The sequence below is a fragment of the Phocoena sinus genome, chromosome 7, assembly GCF_008692025.1.
Source record: "Phocoena sinus isolate mPhoSin1 chromosome 7, mPhoSin1.pri, whole genome shotgun sequence".
NCBI classification, from domain to species: Eukaryota; Metazoa; Chordata; class Mammalia; order Artiodactyla; family Phocoenidae; genus Phocoena; species Phocoena sinus.
Genome location: NC_045769.1, coordinates 75,084,809 through 75,100,567, shown reverse-complemented (window position 1 = coordinate 75,100,567; position 15,759 = coordinate 75,084,809). Strand labels below are relative to the sequence as shown.

At 38.3% G+C, this 15,759-nt stretch overlaps 1 protein-coding gene across 2 annotated transcripts; it reads right to left on the bottom strand.

Annotated features, from left to right (window-relative positions):
* Window positions 1-1,015: 1,015 nt before the first annotated feature.
* ERMN (ermin) lies at window positions 1,016-14,938 on the bottom strand. Of its 2 annotated transcripts, XM_032638634.1 has the most exons (6): window positions 14,869-14,935; window positions 12,400-12,514; window positions 9,223-9,269; window positions 7,688-8,010; window positions 6,943-7,035; window positions 1,016-4,073 (listed from the first exon to the last, which is right to left on the bottom strand). In XM_032638634.1, the coding sequence occupies exons 1-6, from the start codon at window positions 14,892-14,894 to the stop codon at window positions 3,553-3,555; spliced, it is 1,125 nt and encodes a 374-aa protein (XP_032494525.1). In that variant the 5' UTR covers window positions 14,895-14,935; the 3' UTR covers window positions 1,016-3,552. The 2 variants fall into 2 exon arrangements, with proteins under 2 accessions (XP_032494525.1, XP_032494526.1); XM_032638635.1 differs by lacking the exon at window positions 12,400-12,514 and having other exon boundaries at window positions 14,869-14,938.
* Window positions 14,939-15,759: the final 821 nt, after the last annotated feature.

The window sequence follows — 15,759 nt, the reverse complement described above, 5'->3', positions numbered from 1 at the left end:
GATTGAAACTATGGAGTAGAAAGGAATTTGGAATAAATTTGAACATTTTTAGGTACCCAGTTTTTCTGCCTCTGACCAACCAAGTTTACTATAAAGAATAAATCAAATATGTAATTTTAAGTTTCTAAGTAAAAATTCAAGTACTTTTCAAATTGATAACCAAAACTCATCCAAGCAGGCGGTTAATTACAAAATGCTTTGACTTTGTAGTTTGCCACGTATCTGGGTGATTTCCACTGCTCATTACTACCCGTGTCATTGTGTTTATATCAATTGTATGTTCTACTTACCTTGTGTTCTTCATGAGCTGTGTACACGTTTTGGTATTCATATTTATTATGTTACTGTCTGATATTTTAATATGGACAAATGTTTGCTGTAACTTTTGACATTGCTTTTTATAGCCCTCTTGCTTTTATAGAGAAATGAAAGTTTAGGCTTTAAAAGAAATAATGCCTTTCTCATATGGCCAGACATATTTCTTCATGATACGCTGGTGTTTCATCTTTTTCCATAATTCTCTATTAGTACTTATTTTAAATGTTTTTCCTATCATTTTGAAAAACTCAAATGTCTGTTCTCCATTTGAAAGTGTGCCAAAAGTACTCCACCATGTAAATATGTAGAAACAATTACTATAAAAGTGTCAGCATAGTTCACAGCAATGTATTACCTTAATGACTACAAAGATATATATATTTTTCAAGTTGTTGGAATTAAGATGTATCTAAAACAATAGTTCAGTTCCTGTAAAAATAATAGAAATGTCTCATGAACATTACATATCTATCCATCAGAAATTCTTTTTACAATTTCATATACAAGCATTTTAAGACCTTTTTGAAATAAATAATGCAAATGAATTAAAATGAGGTGTTCTCTTGATTTCTGAAATGGTATTTATTGATGGTCTCAATAGCTGCTAATATGCAAGGGTTCTTTTAAATTTTAAAAGGCAGATTAAAAAAAATAAAATCTAGGCACCAAAAACAAGGACACAAACTTTTATTGAGAGCAAGTCAAACACAGTTCTTTATTTAAACTGTTAATAGGTAGATAGATAGAGTCTAATATATTCTGTGTCTTCAAAGGTAGCATTATATGAAGGGTTAAGTTTTATATTGACAGAGAAATAGAGCTGTTATTACTTCCTGTTCACCCAGCATCTAAGGAAAATAAAAAGTCATGTAAGAAATACCAGCATTCTCACAATAAGTCAATTCTCCCTCCTACCAGGTACCAGAGTCCTTCTTCCATTCCTGAACCTTGAAGCACAAAAGCAGTAAACCTTCATGTGTAGCTACCGATCTGTGTTCTTAATGTGTCCCATATGCTTTTCAAATATGTTAAGTATCCCCCCATGAGATCTGAACCAGACCCTTGTCTTAGGCTACAAGAATCAAACAGCCACCCATCACCGTTATGTACTTACAGTCACTAAGCTCTGTGGCCTTAGTGTAAGATGGCGGAATAGGGCGATGGGCACTAATGCCAAATAATAGTTTCAGTGCTCTTCTGCAACTACATTGCCTCATTCATGAGCATTAAGCATTTACTCATTGAACATACCCTGAAATAGTCTTGTTGATAAAATCTTTCATAGCTGGTTAATCATCTGGTAAGAGCACAAAACTAAAAGGGCCAGGGGTACTGTATTTTGGAGCCCAATTAGAGCTAGTTGCTTGGCCACATCAAATGACCACAGACCTCCCACCTCACTCAAGTTCCACAGGAATTGGCTGCCTCTGCTGGAATAATTCAAAATACAGGCTCTGTTGATGGTAGGTTAAGAATATGGTCCTGTTCCATGATGGATAACACAATACTGTGCTTTGAAGTTAAGTAGAAAATAGTAGGGGTTCACCAGTAATCCAAAAAGAAAATAGCTTATCCAAGTGAAAAGATTTAGAGGCTCTAAGTAAACAGGTAATTGTCCTAGTGCATCAATCTTCTACCGAAATTTGTCAATAAAAAACTGATTTCCCTGTCTTTATTCTGAAAACTTGCATTGTCGAGAATGAAATGTATAGATTCTATAGATTAAGCGTGACAGACTTATATATGGTCAGGTTGTGAAGTATCTGTTTGAAAGAATAAAAGGAAAAAATTCAAAATTGAGTCTCATAAACACTAATAGTATATGATACCATGGAAACATATTACATGATAATAAAGAATTAAAGAAAGTGCCTTTAGAATGTGTGGGATTTGTTACACATAAACAAGCAAAACTCTGAGAAGGGCTAACCCAGGGTTTTTCACAAAATGAAAAATAAATAAACAAAGGGTTGAATAGTACAATGAAGACTGTATTACATTCAGACAATAAGGAATTGTCTTTTTATTTCTAGGGCCAGAAGAAATGTCTTTATCTGTGGTGACAGAAAGCTCAGGATAATATATATAGAAGCATGAAATGAAAAATTATGGAACTATCTAAGAATATAAATATAGACTCTCCCTTTTCATAAATATTCAATACATTATTTGACACATTGGTTTGAGTGAAGCTTCACAAGCACAGTTTTAAGCATCTTGATTTGGGCTGAGGTCCAGTAAATTATATATTCCCAACAACCATCAGAGCTTTCTCACTAAAAATACATGCTCACACTCTACTTTGAAAATATTCTAAGATAATTATTTCCATTTTCATAGTAACTAGTACAGTTATGACTAGAGTTGTCTCAGGTTTCTAAGGAAAGAAAATTATTCTGAGATACTCTTAATAGGAGAAAGTGTAGTAATAGAGAGGGGTATTTTCTTAAAATTGTGCTAAAGCTGTCATTTTCATGTTTAATGACATTAACTGTGCTAGACAAGATTTTATTTTCAGTCTCAGAAATAATCTATCTGATATAACTCTTTAGTCAATTGCCCACCAATCTTCCAGCCCCTCCCTGTGGCAATCTCACAATGGATTTAATTCATCTTGAGAACATAAAGCCAACATTTAGTAAACAGAATTTTCCTGACTGACAATTGCTCAGCCCCTCTAGTGAGAAAATTCAGTGAATGGTAACACCTAGGAAGGCAGCCTATACAGAATTTCACTCTGTACATGCCAAGAAAAACAACTTAAAATCTGAAGATAATAGGAAAGGCAAAGTATTTTGGAAAGTTTATTGCCAGAGTCTATAAAACCACGTTTTAAAGAAAGAGAGATTTGATACCAGACTTTCTATCACCCTCAGTGTACAGGAAGAAAGACACCAAAAGAAATACATTTCATTTCAAGTAGTCCTCTTTCATTTGATGACTACATTTCCCGGCATTGCTACTTTTAAAGTCAAACTGTTTAGTGCTTAGCACACAGGCTATATTAGTGAGGATTTAAAAAGCAAATATCCAAGAATGAATCTAAAGCTTTTTGATTTGAGGTTACCAGACTGAGTTTTGCCTAGGGTTATTTCCACATTATTCTGCGGTGAAACAGAGATTAAGCTTCCACTTCTTTATAGGGGATGACTCAAGGCATACAAAGATGCATCTCAGGAAAAGAGAATTAGCTTTTGCTTTAGTGGGCATGAGAACTTCTCAGTTCCAGTTAGTTTATAAATGCATCATAGACTCGAATTCATCGATTCTTTGCTTGGTGTTCCCCTTTCTGATTTTCCGATAGGATATCGTATTGTATCTTGAATAAGCATTTCTGGAAATATCACCCTTCTTCCCGAAGGTTGGCTGCTCATCAGGTGTGACAGGTTGGGAACTGGGGCTGCTCAGTGGGGAGTCCTCACTTGCATCGCCTTCCTCTTTTAACTGAGAACCCTCTTCATTTTTTTTCTTAAGTTCTATCACTCGAACTTCATCTTCATCGTCTTTGCAATCATCATCATCATTATTAATTTCTTCATCCCAAACTGCTTGCTCCTCATCATGCTTAGAATGCAACACATCAGCTTGGCTTGGTTTCCGAAATCCCAGCCATTCAATTTCCATTGCCTGGTGTTGAGTTTTGTTCTTCAGATCCTCATCTTCTCTCTCTCCTAAAGGTTGTTCAGCAATCCTTTCCTTTCGTCTACTTGGTTCTTGGTAACTGCTGCTCAAAGGAATCTTCTCCCACTGATGTCCTGTAGCAAAATCAATTGGCAATTGATATGTGTAGAGATTTCAAAATACCACAGATTCTCCAGATTATATTTCTGGACAATCGTTTTCCACCAAACATTTTATGGGATATTGTTTTGTGGGTTATTAATATGTTTTACACAATAAAACAGGCTACACCATCAAATTAGCTTGGAAGACACTGCATTAAGCACAATGAAGTAAGCCTCTTCAGAATTTACCCAAGCCTTTAAAATACTAATGGATATTAGCATCCAGCAACCCAACCTCACTTGACTATGGAACATTTTTGTTGTGGACTACTGTATCTAGTGATACTGGTATTCCCTGGGACACACTTTTAAAAATCCTGTCTAGCCTGTCACGAGTGGATATGTGAATATATTAAAAAATATTTGGACCTAGCTCCTACACACACACACACACACACACACACACACACACACACACACACACTCCTCAAGGAAAGTTAGAAAAAAGGCTTTCTTCCAACAGTAAAAATAATGAAATAATGACTGCCAGTGACTGGTCACACTCAGAGTAGCAAATTCAGTGTTTACCACCATGCTTCTCAGAGTTCTCATGTCCTAAAGTACCAGCTATGGAGGAGGAGTACAGATGGCCAAGAGTCATGTGCTGGGCTAATGGACACATCAAGTCCACGAAAAGACACACTCTATAGCCTAAGATCTGCCACTGATTTCTAGTGAGTCAAGATTTAAAAATCATGTTAAGGTCATATGTACAGAGTGTTAGGTTAGCCTATTATTTTCGACATGTCCTTAACCGATAACTAATTAACTTAAGTTGTTTGATACCATGCAGTGACTTTTAAGAGGCTCATTTAATTCATTGCAAATTTCACTTTTCAAACACATCCTATCAGCATATCCTCAATAATATTTATTGAGCATGAAAAAAATGAATTAATAATAGGAGAGTAGAGGTTGTTCTCAGAGCTTTCAGCCCTGAAGGACTTCTGTGGGAAGCTTCAGCCTGCAGCGCACATGACTCAGGGTTGTGTTCACTATTCCCTTTCAACACCATAACAGTCTTTATATAAAGCGAGAGGCACTGTTCCTCTTTGCCCTTCTCTTCCACAATTTCCTATTTTCACTGAAAGATGTTGACAAGTCCATTTCCATCAGAGATTTTTCATTCTCTTTTCGTTTTGTTTTCCCAACTATAGGAATCAGATTGTAAACTTACACAAAGAGATAGAAGTGGAGGTGGTTCATCTCTCCTCGTTAGCTGCGCACAGCTCCTATCAGGCCACTGACATCTAGTCAGTGTTTCTTACATCATAACTAAATATGTATTTGAATGTTTGCTATAATTTTAAGCTTTGTTTTGTTTTCTTCTTTTCCATAAGAACCAAAGAAACTGATCTTTTTACTCATATTCGTGACTTGGGCATGGAGTTGTCATTCATGAAATTACTTCTTGACTTTAAATTATAATTCTTTCTAAGTATTTTTAACATCTTCCTATTTTTTTCAACTCAGGAGTATTCTCTTTGGGGACTTTATAGCTGTTTGCCATTGTGAAAATGAAAAACACCAAAATGTGTTCTTCTAACCCTACAGGAGGAACAAGTTCCACCGAACACAAAAGGATTCATGCAGGGATAAACTCACCCTGAGACCATCCACTTTAAAAATCCAGACTGCTTTTATTCTCTATTTGAAGGAAATGAAAGATCGTAGAAAACTATTGTCTCCAGTGACTTTCTGATCAGAAATTTGAAAGGGGCTCTGGTTGAAAGGTTGAGATCCCTGCCTCTCAGAATCCGCTTGTTCATTGGCAGTAGAAGGGTTAGGGTGAGAGGTTATTTAGTCCATTTCATGGGGTTTAGGTCTTATAAATTATCTGTGATAATGTAAGAGCTTGACAGTGACTGTTGCTTACTACATTCTTCTTTGAGTGACTACACAGTGGACCACCGTATGTAGTCAGCAGACAGTCTGAGAGGTGTCCAGGCAAAGGGGACAAACCCAGGAAACTGCCAACAACCTTATCCTCCTAGGCATCTACTATTTTGTGTGATGTTCTAATATTTCAACCGATAATCTCTTCAATGTTTTACTTGTTAAGGTCCTAACTAAGCTAAATCACTTAGGTCTACCAAGCTGACTTCAATTTTGAGATAAGATGTGTATGGCTGCAAGAGAGGATATGAATGATTAATTGGTAGATTTTTATCTTCCACTTTATTTTGAAATTGTTTGAATGTAGGTGTCCCCTTAGAAATCTAAAAGATTTTGTGTCTCTTAGACTCTTGAGTTTATTTGAAAAATAATACAGTCATTTAAAAATCAATGTTCTTTTTATTCTCCCATTTTCCTGAAAGAACACAAGTAAAATTAACTTCATCACCTGGAAGATTTCTTTGACAAGAATTAGGTAACCATTTTGTGCTTGCAGCAGAGGCCTAGAATTTTCCTATAGATCAAATAAATTTATAAGATTATTTTAAACAGTATGCCAATGGTAAACTTTTAAGATAAACCCATTTTTGAAATGTTTACATCTTGCAAGGCGCCTGACATAGATCTGAAGACACTTAATCAAAAGGAAAGGTTTATTTAGTAGACTAACTTATTAAGACGCAGATATCATATCATCAGGTCAAAGCGTGCCAATCAGTTTTACCGATCCATGCAGCCTCAGTCTTGAAGAGTGTGTAATGCTTTCTCAGGTGGAACCCACAGATAAATCCAGACTCCCTTATCTGCCTATAGCAGCTTTGAGTTTTTGAAAGCATTACCTGGATTGCTTTTTCAATACCACACTCACGTAACATCCCATGCAAAAACTGTCTTCCACATTCCATCAGACAATTTCTGTGTACAAAATGGAAGTTCCTCTTACCTTCTCTGAATGTCATTTCATCAACACTTGTTTCTTGGAGAGAAAGATCTGTGATAGCCTTATGAGCAATATAGAGATTCTCTTCTGGTTTTTCTGGGAAGAAAAACCCCCACAAGATTAATATTTTAACATTTAAGTAGTCTAAGATAAATAAATTACCAATTAAGACTTTAAAAAGGTAGAGGTCTTTGATTTTTGTGGTCACTAAAAATAACTATTTCATTCTTCAAACTCATTTCTTCACCGATTCCTTTTATGTATAAGCATAACGATAACCTCTCCTTTAATGTCTATATAAGTTTATAGTACCACGAATTCAGACACTTTCAGGTAGATTTAGAAAGCAAAGTTGAATTTATGAATTCCTTCTGACTGAATAATAATGGTGCTGTCCATATAATAATAAATAACAGTAGTTAACATTTAACCGACAGTAATTTTCACAACAACTGTACAAATATCAGAACTATTATTCTGCCTTCTTCTAAGGAGAAAACCAAGGCTTTGGGAAGCCAAGAAAGCTGTCTAGGGTCACAGGGCTATCAAATAAATGAGCCTGGATTTGACCCAGGGCAGAGGTTTAGTCCTTATGCTCTGCAGCCCCCATAGGATAAGGGACTGCATTTGGGCAGGGGCAAGGGTGGGAGGATGTGCAGCTTATTCCTGTCATAACAGTTCACCCAAAGATTCCTGAGTGAGTTTGCAAATCAAATCAAGCAAATTATAGAAAAGCAAAATGCTTTACCTTTTAGAATCTTCTCCTCCGTGGACGAGTGGAGCAGTATGTTCTCTTGTAATTTTTCACTTTTCTCCTGACTTCCTTTCGTGGGTTCATCTCCAAGACTAGATTCTACCCTGCAGTATGGTGGGGTGCCATCCATATCACTGGCTTTTTCCGTGATTTTAGTGATTTTTTGTTGACCGTTTTCAGGGGGTGTATCCCCATTACACTCAACCTGACTGAATGTCACTGGAACGTCTGTCATGATGTACAGTTGAGTCCGACTTGGAGAGAGCTTTGGGGAAGATCCTTGAGAAGTTCTCTTGCCTTCAAATCCAGCTCTTACTCTAAGGACACAAATGATTTCCTTTAGTGCATAATAACAAACTTCTTTTCCTGAAGGTGTGCAGATAGAGCATAGCACAAAAGTAATAGAATTTGTCAGATTTGCCACCAACCCATGAGCGAGAATCTGGCCAATCACCACCTTCTTTGTTGCTCAGCAGTCCCACTTGCAGAATTAATGGCAGCCTTTTGATTTACATAAACAAACAATCCGAGGCAATCAGCCTTTTGTGTTGGCATGTACAGGGGGACTTTCAGCTTGTCAGTCCCCCTCTGGGAACAGAGATTTTTGTCCCTTTTCATAATGGCCCTTTGTCATTTTCCTTGTAACAGGAGCCACAATTGTTCCACAGCTTTAATCCAGAGAGAATGACCACCTTGAGGCATATTAGTTCTGTGTAACCAGCTTAACATTTCCAAACAGATTTTGTTCAAGTACAACCTCAGCTATTTTGTAAAGGACAATGGCCTCTTTTCTTATTTATTAAAGAATAAAAACAGCTTATCAAAAACCTGTAAACAAGTGGCTCTGGCAGCGGATTCCACGATATGATTTTGGAAGCCCAGAGAAGTAGATCTAAGAAAATACAAGCATAAACTCTGCCGTCTTGCTAATACCAAACATTTTACATTTCAGTGACTTATTTGGTCTATAGCTTCTTATCCTCTAGTTTATTCATGTCTATTGTAGCTCAACCCATCCTGTAAAACCCTAGTATAATTGCCTCCATGAAATCTTCCCTTCCCTCAATCAGAATTATTTTCAATATTCCCTACTGTTGTTTCATGGTGCTGATAAAATTATAAGGCATCCACACTGTCTGCCTTTGGGGGAAACAGGTGATTATATAAAACATCTGCCACCTACCATTCCTTCCTTCTTAAAGTAAGACATTAATTCTTTTCTTTGTTGAATCTCATCTAGTGCAAAATGATTCCAGAGCCTTTGCCCATGTTGCTCCCTCAGCTTGGAACGCCCTTCTCTTCCTCAAGGCCAAACCCCTGGCCTAACCAGCTCCTCTGAAATACCATTTCTTTAAAGACACTTTCCCTGACCCACAGGATTAGGATGGGACTCCTGTTACACATTATCTTTCTCCTTCAGAGTGCTCTTCACAGTTGTGATTAAATAAGTAATTGCACAGTTATCTGCATAATGTCTCTCACCAGCTAGAATCTAAGCCTTATCTGGGCAGAGAGCATGGTTAACTTACTTACATGTGTCCCCAGCATGTAGCATCTGCCTTGAAATAAGTAGGTACTGAATAGAGAAAAGAAATTATTGTTGAATAAATGAATAAATGTTACTCCCTAGAGAATACATCTAAGATCTTTTCTAAAGGGAAGAAGAATAGAGGTTTGAGAGTAATTGCACATTTATCATCTTTAAACCTGTGTCTAGGGCTGAATGCATTTGGGTCTATATCAGGGACGACAAATACAAGGCACTCTGGTCCCATCCCCTCTATGATCTTAGAATTCATCTCTATGATCTTAGAATTCTCTCCCTTGTCATCACTAACTCTTCTCTACCCAACACACTGATTATTTGTTTGTTTGTTTCTGCACAGGAGGAAAATTAACTTTCCCTCTACCTTCTTCTGAGTTCTTGTCTGAGATCCCTGTAATAAAAGATAGATTAACAAGAGAAACGGGAACAGACATTTATTAATATGTTGTTAAAAGGTAAATTGAGGTTTATTAAAAATTTTAAGAGTTTTTTTTGAGCAAAAATCGATTCTTACTCGGTAATGTTAAACCGGAAGTGGCTAGGAGCACTATATGGGACAGGAAATGGGGAGACTTTTATAGAGAAAAGGCAGAAGCAAAGTAAGGAAATTATTGATTGACTACAGCTTAAAACCTAGTTGGCTGTTTGTGACTGGTTGTCCTTAGCATTTTGATCTCGGAAGCGTGAGGAATACATAGGCTTTTATTTTGGTTTGCTTATGTAGGCCACCGGGCACTAGAGCCACATTAGTCCAATGGCCTCCTTGTCTAATTAATTTAACAAATATGCCTCATGTATACATGGGAGAGACCCAGGGAAACCTAGTAACTCCCTAAGATGGCCTAAGCCACTCCCGTAAATATCATCTCCAGCTAAAGACAAAAGAGAAAGGTGAGTGCTGGGGGTGGAACAGAGGAGGCCAGTTAGAGGTTTCCAGGAAAAGCACAGTAAACAAGGGTACGGTATGTTATGCAGATTTAAGTGGCTGCCTTCTCCATTGACAAGATTCTGTTATGTTTTAGAGTTATCCTTCTCTTCCTGGTACAGAGAGGGAGACACCCTTACAAAGGGAGATCTCCTTTATAAGTACCAATTTCCCTTACAAAAGATAACTTTCTATTTCCTGAGCTTCTCCAGTGTCTGCAGTTTCTCAAAAATAATTAGCTCAAAATAATCCTTATGCCAAAGAGACATATTTTGGAGTGGCATATCCTAATGCTCTTCTTTTGTTTGTTTTTATTTCTTTTTTAACAAACTTTCATATAGGATTTATATGTTAGGCACTGTTCAAATGCTTCACAAATAGTAACACATTTGATCTTCAAAACAGCAGTGTAAGGAAGGTGCTATTATTAGCCTCATTTTTCAGAATAGAAAAATTAAACACAGAGAGATTAAGAAACTTGCTGAAGGTCACACAGCTGGTAAACCTACTGTTGAGAGTTTGCAGCTTAGATGAAGCCAAGAGCCATCTGTTCGGGGTGTTAGTGTTTCCTTGGGCCAGAGAACCCACTGGGCTCCAGCCTGATGAATTAACCGCCTTGGCAGCAGAAGTAGCTCTAGCCAGGAAAGGGCAACAGAAGGCCTGAGGTGTCATCAAGGCCTTCCCAAGACAGACACCCCAGCTGCTGAGGACAGGGTTGGGAGGGTCAGGGAGTTTCCTTCCCGTCAGAAATAACAGAGCTATTCTCTTAATTCAAAAATCAGAACCTGGAGCTTCAGGGCCAGGTCGATCCACCCCCACTAACTTACAGTTAGAACAGCCCAGGATCTAGGGCAAGAAGAAAATATAGAGGGAATCAGATGGGAGGATGCAGGGACTAACACCAAAGCTAGGAAAGTATGGGGACATAGTAGATTGTGAGATCCAGAAGGGCAGGAAATAGTACTAATTCAACCGAATGCCCAGCAATAAACATAAAAATGTAGAAGTGCTCACATTATCTTTGAAGTCCTGTCTCCAACATCTGTCAGTTCCCTCGAGACTGCCAAGTACTTCAGGGACACAGCAAAGTTTTTTTTCTCTCTCTTACTCTTAGATTGCTATGACCATATAGCAACTTGCAACTTGTACCTATAGCTTAGTTTTTATAGGGATTAAAATTTGGGGATGGGGGGAGGATTCTCTTTTTTCTAATGCCTTGCTTTGACATTTTTGGGGGGCATTAGAATTATTTCAGATTTAGAAATATAGAAAAATGATCCAGACTTCTATCAGCCTTGGCTAACCAGTGTGTTCACTTCTATAAAAAGCCAGGTAAAATGTTTTGTAATGTGTATAAGTTTTCCTACAAGTAGACGGCAACACAAAAACCATTTAGCTCCAAAATGAGTCTAACAACCAAATAAAACACAGGGTATTTTATCTATTAAAAGGTATGTTGTCACCCATTGACTGTAACAACCTACGATTTGTAAAGTGTGTTTGAATTTGCATTAAGCATCCTCAATTCAAAATACCATTGCATATGGGCTTCCCTGGTGGCGCAGTGGTTGACAGTCCACCTACCGATGCAGGGGACACGGGTTCGTGCCCCGGTCCGGGAAGATCCCACATGCCGCAGAGCAGCTGCGCCCGTGAGCCATGGCTGCTGAGGCTGCGGGTCCAGAGCCTGCACTCTGCAACAGGAGAGGCCACAACAGTGAGAGGCCCACGTACCACAGAAAAAAACAAAAACAAAAACAAAAACCATTGCATAATCTTCACTGCATGAAATATGACTTTTCTTAAAAGAGAATTTACTGGAGTATTTATGTTTTTTCCCTAGTTATTATTCTAAATGGTAAAGGATATCATATAAATATAACCATTCTGAAATCCATAACAAAATATGATAATGAAAGAATCTTCACATGGGAACTTAAAAAGTATCAAAATTACATTATGCAAATACCCACATTTCACTTGTCAAATGCCAAATGATGAATCTTAAGGCTATATTAGGTCCAGCTAAGGAGTCAGGATAACCTGATTTGGTTCACTTAAGGGACTAACATTCCAAATTGACAGGACAGCCCAGCTGAAGTGAACTGTTACAGAAATACATAACATTATAACATCATAAAATCAATCAGTAATCAATCTCACTTCGAAAAACAATAATTGCCTACCACCTTGCATAAATTAGATTAAGTTGATTGTCTTATGCCATCTTCGTACCTTGTGTTTATATTTAAGCCTAGCTGAAGCAATAGCTGTCATTTGGGCAATATAAGGTCTTGAAGCAAAGGATGGTGTCTTCCAGGCAGCCAGTAGTGAAGTCTGTGGGTAACACCTGAGGTTTAAGAATTTAATGTAACAAAATTTAAAACTTCAACTGTTTTTTACTAAAAGCATGCTTTCCAGTCTTGGAGATGGGATCGGTTGGAAGGGGATTGTTAGTTATCTCTCTAAAGACGAAGTCTTTCTTATACCCCAGGAAAGATGCATGTCTTTGCAGCCCTAGAATCTGGGGCCTAGCTTCTCAGTGAGTCACTGTTTACCATATTTTTAAAAGTACTGGAAGAAACAGGCTAGGAATTTGGTGAGGATTAGAAGGGAGTGTAGCCCTGAACAAGAAACCACAATGTAAATCCCTGTGGCCAAGGCAGTCAGGTGGGAGTGAGAGCACAAACCAAGAATTAAGAGCCCCCCGCTTCAAATAAAGGGCAAATGAGCATTATCAACAGCGACCCCTATAATGATCAAGAGATTGGACTCGGTCATCAGATGACCTGGCATGAAATCTTGCTCTGCTGTTTGGTTTTTTTTTTGTTTTTTTTTTTTTCGGTACGTGGTCCTCTCACTGTTGTGGCCTCTCCCGTTGAGGAACACAGGCTCCAGACGCGCAGGCTCAGTGGCCATGGCTCACGGGCCCAGCCGCTCCGCGGCATGTGGGATCTTCCCGGACCGGGGCACGAACCCGTGTCCCCTGCATCGGCAGGCGGACTCTCAACCACTGCGCTACCAGGGAAGCCCTTATTCTGCTGTTTTGTGACCCTGAGCCAGTGTACAAATCAGGCATGTTTGGGTTGCAGATTACAGAAACTCAATTCAAAAAATCTTAAACTCTGGATTTAACAGATCATTTCACTAGAAAGTCCAGAATTGGCTTTGCACTTGTTTGGATCCGAGGATTTAAGCAGTGTCACAGGGAACCTTTCTCTCTCCATTCCAAGGAAGGTGACGATTAGGAGGTATTTGGGTGAAACTTTTTTCTAGGTCCCATAAGATTTCCAGCTGAGTGTGATAGGCCGGAAGATGACCACCCCGCAAAGGTGTCCAAGCCCCTAATTCCCATACCCTGTGAATCATTACCTTACAGGGTAAATGGGACTTTGCAGACATGATTAAATTAAGGATTTTGAGATAAGGAGATTATCCTGGATTGTCAGATTGAATCCAATGTAATAATCACAAGGGCCCTGATAAAAACGAGGTAAGAAGGTGAAATGCGATGTCACAGGAGATGTCACGGGAAAGCAAGAGGTTGGAGTCATACAAGGAAGGGATCGTGAGGTAAGAAACATGAATAATCTCTAAAAGCTGAAAAGGGCAAGGAAATGGAATACAAAGCCCCTGAATGGAGTACAGCCCTGCCAGCACCTTGATTTTAGACTTCCAACATCCAGAACGGAAAGAGAATAAATTTGTGCTGTTTTAAGCTATTAAATGTGTGACTATTTGTTACAGCAGTAATAAGAAACTAATACACTGAGTTTCTTGTTTCTCTGCTTTCATTTTCATTGACCGCCTAGGGGCAGAAAATTCAGCTTTTCCAACTATTTGTGGGATATATATTTTTGAATCTTAATCATCTTGGATTACTTCCTAGTGGCCAAGAAGATCTCTCATACTCTCATAATAAGGTTGTATTTTCTTCTCACTCATCTGTCCATCAGTACAGGTTTGACTGAATCTGTAGCAGTTTGCTAAAAACTATAAGAAAATTATAAGCTCTCAAGCATCCTGATATTTTTCTATCAAGTCTTCTAAAATTCAATCTTTAGTAGGACACGGTCCTAATCAAGATTTGAGGGGACAGTTTAGAGCAATGATGGTCAGTTTCACAATCAGGAATGAGAGAATTCTCATTTCTTCTCATCACTCCTAGTTATCCAATCCCACATTTTAAGGTCTATAATCTACCTTTCACTCTTGGTGTCCATTTCTTTGATATATAATGTTTCACTGGTTGAAAATGAAAGAGAGTCAATTCAAAACAAATTCCACAGAAAGGAGAATTATTCTGGCTTCCGGAAAGTTTCGTTTCTCTCTCTTTCTCTCTCTCTCTCTCTCTTATTGTTCTACTTTGCTCTATACTGGCTTGTTTCTCAGGTAAATTCTCCCAAGGTCGTAGCAAATACTTCTCCGGCAACCCTAAGTTTACATTATCAAGATAATTATTAATATGAAACAGGAGCATTTCTTTCCCATTAATTCCAGCCCAAGTCCCTGGGATGGCCTTCATTGGGCCACTTTGGGGCATGAGTTAACTCCTGAGCCAGTTGTTGTGACTTGGGGGATAGAATCCTCCAGTTGCCAGGCCTGGGACAGGTGTCCACTCCTGAGCAGAAAAATGGGCAAAGACAATGAGAGGGACTATAGGACAAACAAACAAACAAAAACCAGACATTAGCAGATGCCTACCTTTTGAAGAGATTCAGGTCTCCCATCAGTAAAAGATAGATTCTAATATAATATTCCTCCTAGAATTGTAAAAACTAAATGTGTTAATCCCGGGAAACTGTTTAGCACCGTGTGGCATAATAGATATTCATTCATACTTCTTTTTTTTTATTGTTTTATCGTTACTTAGTTATGTTACTATTATTAGTAACACTAATACCACTGCTTGCCATATTCAGTACCAGTTCCTTGTAACACAATACAGCTACTTTCCAGGTTGATCACCCCAAATTGCCCCGTTCTTGTTTCTACCCTTGCCACAGAGAAGTATTCTGTGTTACCACACGTGACTCCCGTTTGCATGTCTTGGAGTATTCTTTCCCCCATGTCTGGAACTTTCAGAACTTCAGAACATCTGGAGAATGCCTATCTCATGGAATTTTTGAGATTAAATTACGTGACAAAATATATGTGGATCACTCAGTACAGTGCTTGATACGTAGCGAGAGCCGAATAATAGCAACAATGCTATTTATTAATATATTGTTGGATACTTGCAGGCTTTGCGTGATTTGTTTTTGTACTTCTACAGGGGCAAGCACACCACCTAGTTCATAGTCTCTGTTATATACACAAGACTTGAGTTGGCAATAGAGGTTTCTGGCATTAGAATGTGACAATAAAATTCATTTGAATATATCTCGGATCCCTTTCTTGTCCTTCTTTTACAAATCTGCTTCTATCTATTTAAATTAAGTATTAGGGATTCAGGATCTAAGAGTTGGGTTTTCCACGGTGTAGGATTGTGGTACGGCTTTCGAAGACGCCACCTACTGGCAAACAGGCAGAGTTTGTTAGAAAGTGAAATAAAAGCAGCTCTGTGGGGCCTCCCTGGTGGCGCAGTGTTTGGGA

Bases quoted from the DNA above. Each gene is read 5' to 3' on its own strand.
- ERMN (XM_032638634.1), bottom strand. From the start codon at position 14,894: ATGGGAGACCTGAATCTCTTCAAAAG. The intron at 12,515-14,868 runs GTAGGCATCTGC...CTTAAACCTCAG, and splicing joins GACCTGAATCTCTTCAAAAG to GTGTTACCCACAGACTTCAC. The intron at 8,011-9,222 runs GTAAGTTAACCA...TTGTGTCCTTAG, and splicing joins CATGCTGGGGACACATGTAA to AGTAAGAGCTGGATTTGAAG.